This window comes from Chrysochloris asiatica, unplaced genomic scaffold, assembly GCF_000296735.1.
Source record: "Chrysochloris asiatica unplaced genomic scaffold, ChrAsi1.0 scaffold00092, whole genome shotgun sequence".
Classification (NCBI taxonomy): Eukaryota; Metazoa; Chordata; class Mammalia; order Afrosoricida; family Chrysochloridae; genus Chrysochloris; species Chrysochloris asiatica.
Window position 1 is genome coordinate 12,132,049 of NW_006408610.1, and position 11,582 is coordinate 12,143,630.

Consider the following 11,582-nt stretch of genomic DNA (forward strand, 5'->3'; position numbering starts at 1 on the left):
CACAAAAGAACCAATCTGTGTTAGAAGTACAGCTAGAGTTAGAAGTCTAGATGGCCAGGATTCATCTCTCATACTTCGGATATAGTATCAGGAGGGATCCGTCCCTGAAGGATGACATCATAGTTACAAGAGTGGAGGGTCAGTGAAAAAGAGGAAGGCCCCCAACAAGATGGACTGACACAGTGGCAACAGAATGGGCTCAAATATAGTAACAATTGCAAGGTTGGTAGAGAGAGGATCGGGCAGTGTTTCGTTTTGTTGTGCATAGGGTCACTATGAGTCAGTACCAACTTGATGGCACCTAACAACAACAGCTAATCACAAGTCAGTGGGTTCAAACCCACCAGCTGCTCCTCAGAAGCCTTACAGAGGATCACTATGAGTCAGAACCCTGGTGTGGAGCTGTAGGATAAGCATTAGACTGCTAACAGCAAGCTGGTTGCTCAAACCCACCCAGCAGCTCCTTGGAAACCCTATAAAGGGTGGCTATGAGTGGGAACTGACTCAATGATACCTAACAACCGAATCCTGGAGCTACAGTTGAGCACCTTTAGGTTTACTGTTGGAGCAGGGTGCCTCTGATGGGCATCTATCAGCAGAGTTAAAAGTTTTGTCACTCATAGGGGAAAGGGGAAGCCAGCCAAGTTTGGTGGCAGGGGAGAGGGCTAAGAGATGCATGCCTTTGGGCATGACTGAAAAGAGGCTACCCTGATTGAAGAACTGTATCCAAAGCATTCCTGATGTTGAACTGTAACCTGTTACTTTCCTAGTGTGGAGTCCTGGTGTGGCGTTGTGAGCTAACACGTCAGACTGCACAGTCATTTGAACTGCAAGGTCAGCAGTTCAAGCTCACCAGCTGCTCTTTGGAAACCCTATACAGGGTCGCTATGGGTTGGAATCAACTCAACAGCACTTAACAACAACTTTCCTGGTGTAGTGCTGTGGGTTAATGTCCTGGACTGCAAAGTCAGTTTGAACCACAACTGGTGGTTCAAGCTCACCAGCTGCTCCTTGGAAACCCTAAACAGGATAGCTATGAGTTGGAACTGGGCAATGACTCAAAGGCACTTAACAACAACCACAGATAGGTAAAGAATGACCTGGGAGGGGCTGTAGGTATCAGAATTGGTAAAAGGGTTGGCGGATGGAAGACTGTCTGACCTAAGTCTCAAAGGAACTGAGGCCTTGGGCTATTGGTTTTGATTCTCCTTCCTCTTGTTAAGTTAGAGAAGATCAGATGCCACCACCACACCATGGACTGAGGAACCACAAGGTCTGTGGCTCAAACCCACCAGTTGCCCCTCAGAAGCCCTGTACAGGGTCGCTATGAGTGGGAAGCAACTTGACAGCAGTTACCAACAACCTGGAATATTATGTACTATTAAGAACAATGAAATGATCTCATTCTTAAACATATCATGAAAAGACCCCTTAATATACATGGAAAATCATGTGCAAATCAGCCATGGCTCTACCTGTGAAATAATCCACAGCAGATGTGGGTTTCGAATAGTTTGTGTGAGATGGGTACCTAAACAACTCACAGAAGAGCGTCAACAGAAGCGTTGTGGCATCTACCAACAAAAATGAAAAAGTTTCTTTAAAACAAACAAACAAACAAAGATTTATCATAAAAGCCTAAGAGAAAATGGCAGAGTATGGGGTTAATCGGAAACATCCTTAATTGCCGACCAAAAAGACATTCAAAATTGATGCTTTTATAAGCTTTCTGGAATCCTCAAGAGCCAGTATTGGGACACTATCAGGAAAAAGGTTCGACAATCAACAGTGCTCATTTCAGTGAGATGCTCACTGAAGAGCTGAAGCCTAAACTTCTGATTAAAAGCAGAGGACTGCTATTCAAGGGTGTGGTGATCTTACATGACAATTCACAGCCACACCTCTACCCACATTGTTGACACTGTAAAAATTTCCTTTTCAGCTGTTAAAGCATCCACTCTATAGTCCTGATCTTGCTCCACTGGACTTTCACCTGTTTGGTCCCCTGAAAACAGTCCTTTGAGGAAGAAGATTCATCGCTAATGAAGGCATTCTTGGCTTGATGCTCAGTCTAAAACATTTTCTGAATAAGGGAATACAAAAGCTTGTTGAAAGATGGACGAAGTGTATTAAAGAGCATGGTGATTATGTTGAAAAATGATGTATTTGTCTTTTCTAAAAGCTGATAAAAATATATTCTACAGCCACAGTGTGGATAATTTTTGACTGACCTTCATAATATAGGATCCCATTTACGCTTTTAGATATGGTACGAACATTTAACAAATACTGCTCCTTTTCTATGTCTAGACTTATGCACGTAAAATAACTTATAGTGTGGTGGTGGCTAATGCGCCAGACTGCAGTCATTTGAACTGCAAAGTCCATGGTTCAAGCTCACCAGCTGCTCCTTGGAAACGGCACTTCACAACCACAACATGGTGGTGGTTGTATGCAGTGGAGTCCGTTCCAACTCACAGTGACCCTGCATAGGGTTTTCCAAGGCTGTAAATCTTTACAGGAGCAGAAAGCCTCATCTTTCTCCCATCGAGAGATGGTAGTTTCAAACTGCTGACCTTGAGGTTAGCAGCCCAACTCCTGTGTTCCTTAAAAATAGTATACAAAGATACACATTCAAATTCAAATAATGAGAAAAATGAATACAAGTTAGACTGGACAGATCACATGATTCATTTTATATAAAATGTCAAAAATAGGCAAACATATACAAAAAAAAGTAGAAGGAACTCTGGTCGTACAGTGGTTACAAATCGGGCTGCGAACTGCAAGGTCAGCAATTCAAAACTACCAGCTGTTCCATGGGACAAAGATGAGGCTTTCTGCTTCTGTAAAGACTTACAGCCTCGGAAACCCTGTACAGGGTCGCTATGAGTCAGATCCTACTCCACGGCACACAGCCACCACCACGAGGATTAGAGTCCTGGTGTGGGGCTGTAGGATAAGGCACTGCAAGCTGTGTCTGAAGCACAAGACTGGTGGTTCAAAACAACAAGGACTTGAGGGAAACACGTAGAGGAAGAGTGTGGGTCTCACTGAGGGATAAAATGAATATTCTAAAAATTGATCATATTAATGGTTGGCCAACACAGAATCTACTAAAAACTATTCAACTCTACACTTTAAATGGGTGAACTGCATGTCATGTGAATTACATCTTAATAAAGCTGTTACCAAAAAATTAAGTAAAAGGATAAACACCTCTTATCTGTGACCACCTCTAGAGTGATTTTACAAAAATACAAATGGTAACCTTAAAACAGCTTTTCATAAATTATTCTAAATTTAATGTTATTCAAACTAATCAAATAAGTAATCACAAAAGTCTAAGGGAGATTTTAAAAATTCATAGAAAAATTCTTTTCTCTTCCAATTTCAATTTTCCATGAACTTTTTGAACCTATCTCAAAACCACGTCCAGTTTAGCCTGCTATACAGGCGTGAGCATTAGCCCTTCTATCATAGAAACAAATCTGTGATACAAGTCAGTGACATAACATTTATATATCCGCATGTCCTGTGTCTACATGAAGGGACGGGGGGAGGGGGTTGCGAATAGAGTGCCATAGAAAGCAGAACACTAGTCAACAAAAAAGAAAACTAAAAGCCCTGGCCTTAGAACTTTTGCTATTTAGTTGGGACAAAACACATGCACAAAGTGGAGCCTGGTCAGATTGTAGAAAAGACTGAAAATCAGACTGAGAGCACTAAGACTTTATCATCTCGTTGTCAATGCAAAACCACTGAAAGCTTTTGTAGACATGACAAGATAAAACGAATGTTTTAGGAAAATTAACCTGGCAACCAGACGGTTAAATAGGTTGAAACTGAAAATAGTGAACAACAGCAGGAAGGGTAAGAAAGAAGAAACTTACAATTGGCACATTTGCAAAAGTCCTGTAAGAGTTATTGATATTCCAAAGTTACTAATTAATGTTCAATGTATTTGTTTGTTTTGCTTGCTTACTCTAAAGAGAAGTAGAGAGGGTTTAGGGCTCAGGATCATAGTCACTTGGTGGTATGGTGGGAGAAGGTATAAATCAACTAATTAGTATTCCACAAAGATTACAATGTTCTACATTGCTACTTTGGTTAGTAGCTACTGGAGTCTTAAAAGCTTCATAAGCAGTCATCTAACATGCAACATAAATTCTATCTTCCATCTAGAGCAAAGAGGAGTAAAGAAAATCAAAGATTCAAGGAAACAATGAATCCAAAGCACTAAAAGACCACAAGAAGCACACCTCCAATAGCCTGAGACCTGAAGAAACAGGTTATGCCGAGCTACCATTACCCACTGCTCTAATCAGGATCACAACTGAAGGTCCTGGGCAGAGTAGGAGGAAAATGTAGAACAAAAGTCAAAATCATAAAGACTAGACTTACTGCTCTGACAGACTGGTGGAACCCCCAAGATATACTACAAACCTAGAACTTTCAAACCTAGAAATGAAGACACCCAAGAGATTATCTTTCAGCCACACAATGTCACTGTTTGATGTTAAATGCCATCAAGTTGGTTCCAACTCACAGCAACCCTGTATAGGGTTCCCAAGGAGTGGCTGGTGGGTTTGAACCACCACCTTGCAGTTCAAACTGACCATATGGTCCAGTGCTTAGCCTTCAGCACCACACCAAGACTCCAAGATAGGGAGACTAGTGGAATAAAATACAATGTAACCTTTGAAATGGTAGTCTAGACCTATATTTACTGACCTGGGAAGACAGCTATGAAAGTAGCTGGTAACAATAAAGTAGGATCTCTTTTTGTGATGAATACACATAATATCTAAATGGATATACATCTAGATGTTATTTCTGGGTGCTAGGATTACAGATGCTATTTATTTTTCTGCTTACTTTTCAATATTTTCTAAAAATTACCCAGGAAAATGATATAAGAAGCAATGTCTATGATTCCAACTAACAAACATCATAATCTTTGCAAAATCCAAGGAATTCAAAAAATACCCTGACACAGAGCAAGTGGGAAAGTAGTAATAACAACGTAAAGAATTATTTGCGTAAGGCAACCCTTAGAGGGCTCCACATGGCAATCCTGGAACACTCAGGTTCTAGTTACTGACACTTTTATTTTTGTGACCTTGGGCTTGTCACTTGCCCTTTCAGGGCTTTTATCTATCAAAGGGAGATATCACCTGCCTTGCCTACCTCAAAGAACTGTTGAAAACATCAAAGGAGATAATGCATACAAACTACAAATGGACTGCATAAAGCAACAAACTTCATCTTACTTTGTTTTTGAAGGCTACATTTCATCATAAACATCTAGTTTTTCTGGGACTTAAACACTTCTTTTGAGTCCCCACTAGAACCATAAACTATTTTATTTTCTTATGCTTAGCTACCAGCATGAAAAGGTACAATTACCCTGAATTCTGAAGTCTGAGCAAGAGTCCCGCAGCAGCATGTTGATGGAGTCCACCAAGAGAAATCCAAGGCTAATCAGCTATGGACTGACCACTAAACACTACGGCAATTAACAGGGATTACAAGAGACTCTGAAGAAATAGACAATGCAATCACAGAGAAGAAAATGAAGGAGGAAAAGACAGGCAGTATTTCAAAACAATTATATGATACACTTAAATACTAAAATGTTTTAGAAAACTTTTAAAATACTGCTTGTAACAATGAAGACATAAAACAAAAATCAACTACATATGACACCTGACAAAAGTAAGCTATGGAGGTTCAAATCAAATTCATGAACAAACTGCCTTATTTATTTGCTTCTATCTGAAATAAATGCAGACAAATTACACCACAAAGGTCAAAATCAAGTGACTATTTCCTGAAAATGAAGAGGCAGAATACAGCAGGATTTACTGATACAGTTTTTAAAAGTATGGTTTCTCATTCCACTGAATTCCACTGTTTTTGCCATTAAAATAATGAGTTCTTTCCCACTGTTAAAATGACAATCTAATTTTGTTTTGAGTTTTAATGCAAAAAAAAAAAAAGTTTAGTTGAAAAAAAAAAAAAAAAGTACCTTAAGAGGTGTTAACAAAACTGTCAGCTTCTTAATTACCAAGAGTTTCAGGCCACCATACCCTCCTACTTTTCAGTTCCTAATAAAGGACTCCTGGTGTGGCACTGGAGCATAAGCACTGCACTGCTAACCAAAAGTTCAGCAGTTCAAACCCACCAACTGCCCCTTGTGATCCCTAAACAGGGTCCCTATGAGTCAGAACCAACTCACAACACTTAACAATAAAGATAATAAAATGCTTATTCTCCACAGTCTGAAAAATGTCATTTATGACATTCTAATGAAAAATTAAAACTTCTCATAAACAAATATGCACCAAGAGCTCATTTTGATATATATGACTCACAATCTAATTTTTATTGACAATATCTTCAAGTGTTGCAGCTTGCACTATTGCTATTAGGGATGCAGATCTACCCATTTTTGCCATCTGATCTCTGCAGATTTGTTATAGATTTTAAAGGACCTACTAAAAATGGGCCATGAGGAAAATAATTATAATACAAAACACTGCAAAATGAAATCCAGGTTGTGAACTAAGATTATGAAAGCTACTATACTAACTCAAAAGCTCAGCTGGAGTGCCGTTATCTTCACCTAAAACTTCCACAAATCTGGATTTTAAAGAATTCTTATTCTTACTTTGCCTACTGTATTAGAAATACGCTGCTGTTGGAGTGCCATCGAATCAGTTCCGACCCACAGCAACCCTAATAGGATTTCTGAGGAGTGGCTGGTGGGCTTGAACTGCCGACCTTGCAGTTCAAACAGCTTTGCAGTCTGGCGCATTAACCCACAGCGCCACATGCTACTTACCTCCAAAACCACACAGAAACTTTCAGAAATTTTCCTAAAGGAGTATCTTCCAAAGCTTACTGCACCATATGCGAGGTGGCTTCAAAAAGTTCATGGAAAAGTTCCATTGTCTTTTAACTCCCATTTTTTTCCATGAACTTTTTGAAGTCCCTGTGTATACTTGTATATACAAAAACATATGTACATTCTCAAATAACCCTGTGAAGGGTGTTTCTGGGATTATCCCTTACACCCCACCCCACCCCCGGGGAGGGGGGGAGGGGGGAGGGAAAACAAAACAAAATAGCAATCCTAACCACAGTCAAGTATCAAACAAGAATCTTAATGTGGTTACCACCAGCTAAACAATTTATCACAGTTTTCAAAGTATCAGGGACACAATGACAAACCAGGATGTCAAAACAGTTATTTCAACTTGAAAAATTAAAAGATTATACAACAGGAACATTAAAGTATAAAACAAAAACAAAAGCTCCTCTGGAAAAACTCAAACAGATTTTGGAGAGAGAAAAAAAAAAAAAAAGTAGACCAATTTGAGAAAAATAACATTTCCCTGAAGTGTCATGTCCATCTGATTTGTAAAGAGAAACTTTACCTAACAAAACTCACACCAGGGAGCTGATCTATCCCCAAAGGCACTCTCTTAAAATGCGAAAGAACAAAGGAGGAAATCTCCCAGCATGTGCTTTCCATACTAGTTTCTTTGGACAGCATCAAGGGTGGCAATATGGAAAGAAACATCTCTTCAGCTCTATGCTATGGTCCATGTATAGCAGAACTGATCCGTTCACATTTAAAAGGATTGCTAACAAAATGAATATTGGAAGCTAAGTTGACAGTAACATATTGACTACATTTTTAAGGAATTAAAAGGAGTTGTGTACTTTTACTCTCTTAAAATATCTCCAAATATTTAAATTCCTGAGGTTTGCTCACTTCAATTAATAGTTTGAAACTGAAGAAAAACGTAACTAACCATTCTAATTCTGCTCTTCCTGAAGTAAATTTGGAATTAGAAGCATATTTTAAAAGTGACACTCAAGGCAACACCTTACAAATCTTGCAATGTCAACATTGCAAACTTATTGAGAAAAAAGAGGATCTTCCAGGCTGGCTTTTCAAGCCTGACATTTAATTATTTTAGAAGTCCTCGTTTCACTATAATGGAGTTGTTTTGTTTTTCAAAATAACTTTTATTGATTATAAAAAAGACTCTCCCCAAAAGATTTACAATTGTTTATTCCAGGATCCACTCCGACAGAAATGTCAAGTCTGTGGGTCAAGATATAACCAGCTGTTTGGTTTGCACACAGGAAGCCACAGAGAAGGGAATACATCGTTCAGAGCTTCAAAATAATACGCGTTAGTTAAAAACTGCTTGCTACTAAACCAAAATTATTCAAGCGGAGCCCCATTTGTCACAATCCAATCATAAGGGTTCCACCCCCTCCCCCAACTGCTTGTGTAGTGGTATATCTGCTTCAGTAAAAGAAGCCATCACCAGGTAAGGAAGATTGGGGTAGGAGGGAAAAAAAAGCGGGGGAAATGGGGTATCCCTTTCATCTCATTTCGCAAGCTGTGAGTAATTGGTATAGTTGAGAGGAACGTTCTATTTATTGGGGGTTGAAGTAGGATGAGTGCAGAATTTCGTTCAAATCAACATGGCCAGCAAGATGTCCCTACAAACAAAAGGCAACGGGGGGATATAAACACGAACCATTCACCTCCATCAGCTATAGCATCGCCATCATGGTGTGTGCTGAGACCCCCAAAGGCTTCCCTCACCCTCACCCCAGCCAAGAGAAGGAAAAGAAGAGAGCGAGGTAACTGCATCCAGCACCCACCACCGCTTCCAAACACACTCCCTATCGGGGAGATTTCTCCCCCCGGTAGCCCGAATTCAGAGAGAAAGAGTAATGTCCCGCCCAAGCAGACTCCTGCCACTGCCCTACAGCCGAGCCCCAACGCCGGCCCGGGGCTCACGAAACTTTACCGAAGCTTCTCTCCCACATTTCCACCCCATCACCCCAGGATCGCGCTTCCAAGAAGCGGAGCACCCCGGGCGCCTCCTGACAGGCGGGCAGCCGGGGAGAGCCGAGTCCAGGGCGGGGGCGGCAGAGAGCCACAGAGGGGCGGGGCGGCCGGAGCCAAGTTCCCGGGGGTCTGAGCACAGCGCCTGACAGGAGCCCGGGACTGCAAAGGAGGAAGAGGAAGCGGCGGCGGGGAGCTTTCCCAAACCCCCCTACACCAACACCCTGCCCCCAGCCACAGCTCCCCATGGGGGGCGGGGAGACTAACTGGAGGTGAAAAAGGGGAGCCCTAGAGGCAGCCGCAGTCCCTACCTCCCGACTCCTTATCACTTCCCCCGCCACCCCCGCCAGAGGCGCCCACAACAATAACACGCCGGGGACGACCCGTCAGCGCCCCCGAAGCACCCGGGGCCCGCGGCCCGTCGCTACCGAGCCCCCTCTGTTGGGGCCTGGCGCACCGCTCCTCCATACAACTCCAGACCCGGGTGGAGTCAGGCCCGATCGGCCCCCCAGGGTCGGACCCATCCCCCTCAGTACCAGCAGCGCCGTCTCCGCGACCGAATATTAGAAGTGAATTCGAGCTGCGCTTTACCTTTAGTTCCGCACTGTCCGCCATCTTGCGTCTGTCAGCGCAAGCGCAGTGAACCTCGCCGGGGGCCTCTTCTAGACCCTCCCTTCTAGGCGGCCTGGCCCCGCCCCGGCCCTCCTCCTTTCGCCCCTCCACCTTCCCGGCCCGCCCTAGGACTCCGCCCCGCTCCGGTCGCTCGGAGCCCCGCCCCCGGCACGTACAGCTGCAAGACAGGCACGTACTATTTAAATAATGGCGCCAAGCGGGAAGGTTTGACAGTTACTCCCCCCTTGGCTTCCCCGCCCTCCTTCGTCGTCCAGTTAGCGCCCCCGGGGAAAGGCCGAGGAGAGAAGGATGCTGGCCTGAGTCCCGCCCCTCTGCTGTCCGCGGAACCCGCTGCAGAGCTTCCATACCTATAGTCTCTAAACAACAGTGTTCCTCCCCCTCATCTGCAAGTCTTTTTGAGCACCTGCTACCTGGGAGACACCATGACACCATGTGGGCTAAAATTAACAATCCGTAACATTTGAGGAGCACCTGAAGAAGCATTTCTAGGTTTATTAGCGCAGATCCTACTCATAACAATGCGGTAAAGGAAGCAAAGGAAGAGATTATCATTCCCATGGTATATACGAGATGAAAACTCAGGAAGTCACTTGCCCAAACAAGTATTTAACAGAGGCTGTCAAAAACAAAATTCTAAAGACGTGCCTTCATTAACTTCTTTGTTTCAACAAGTACTTGTGACTATGTTGGCCTTGTGTATTTAATGTGCACTGGGAAATTCAATAAAACAAAGTCCCTGTCCTGTAGCAATCTCACTAATGGGGAACACACAAGTGAACCAATACAGATAGAATTACAAATTGTAATGAGCACTGGCAAAGAGCAGTCCCAGTGAGACGGAGAAAACCGATTGTGAGGGCTTTCTGTACTAAGGTGACATTTAAGTAGTGATTTGATGGAAAAACTGTTTTACGCCTTTTCTCTCTACTAAAGGAATCCTGGTGTGGCGCTGTAGGATAAGCACTGGACTGCTAACCACAAGATCAGCAGGTCAAACACACCAGTTGCTCCTTGGAAACCCTACACTGGGTTGCTATGAGTCAGAACCAATTTGAGGACACTCAACAACATAGCTACTAAAAATCTATTATATGTCTACCCCAAAGTCTACGTTTTGCTGATCAACTTTGTATTTGTCTCACACTGAAATTCCTGCCATGTAAAATAAATCTACCTTGATTTCAAAAAGAAGCCTTGGTGACTCATTGGGTTAAGCTTTGGACTGCTAACCCAAAGTCATTGGTTCAAAGAGAAAATGAAGTGATCTGCTTCCATAAAGATTTGCAGCTTTGGAAAACCCACGGAGTAGTTTTACTCTGTCCTATAGGGAGATATCATTGCTGATGTCTGATGGATCTTGGCTGAAAGCAGAGAATACCAGAAAGATGTTTACCTGTGCTTTATTGACTACACAAAGGCTTTTGATTGTGTGGATCATGACAAGCTATGGACACCATTGCAAAGTATGAGTATTCCTGAACACTTAATTGTGCTCATGAAGAATCTGTACATGGACCAAGAGGCAGTTGTTTGAACAGAACATGGGAACATTGAATGGTTTAAAATTAAGAAAGGTGTGCGACAGGGGTGTATGCTTTTACCATACTTATTCAACTTGTATGCTGAACTAATAATCCAAGAAGCTGGGTTATATGAAGAAAAACATGGCATCAGGATTGGAGGAAGATTCATTAACAACTTGCAATATGCAGATTATACAACCTTGCTTGCTGAAAATAAAGAAGACTTAAAATACTTACTGATGAAGATCAAATACTACAGCCTTTGGTATGGATTGCATCTCAATGTAAAGAAAACAAAAAATCCTCACCACTTAACCAATTAACAACATTCTTATCAGTGGAGAAAAGATTGAAGTTGTCAAGGACTTCATTCTTCTTAGATCAACTATCAACACTCATGGAAGCAGCAGTCAAGAAATCAAGTGACGTATTATCGCATTAGGCAAATCTGCTTCACAAGACCTTTTTAAAGTATTGAAGAGCAAAGTTGTCAGCTTGAGGACTAAGGTGCACCTGACCCAAGCCCTGGTATTTTCAATAACCACCTA

At 42.2% G+C, this 11,582-nt stretch overlaps 1 protein-coding gene across 1 annotated transcript in view; it reads right to left on the reverse strand.

Moving 5' to 3' along the window:
- PIAS1 (protein inhibitor of activated STAT, 1) overlaps nt 1–9,581 on the reverse strand; it is a 121,064-nt gene extending 111,483 nt beyond the window's left edge. The window contains exon 1 of the mRNA XM_006866557.1: nt 9,470–9,581. Coding sequence (XP_006866619.1) covers nt 9,470–9,493 — 24 coding nt within the window. The 5' untranslated portion in view covers nt 9,494–9,581. The remainder of the gene's footprint in view (nt 1–9,469) is intronic.
- Nucleotides 9,582–11,582: the final 2,001 nt, after the last annotated feature.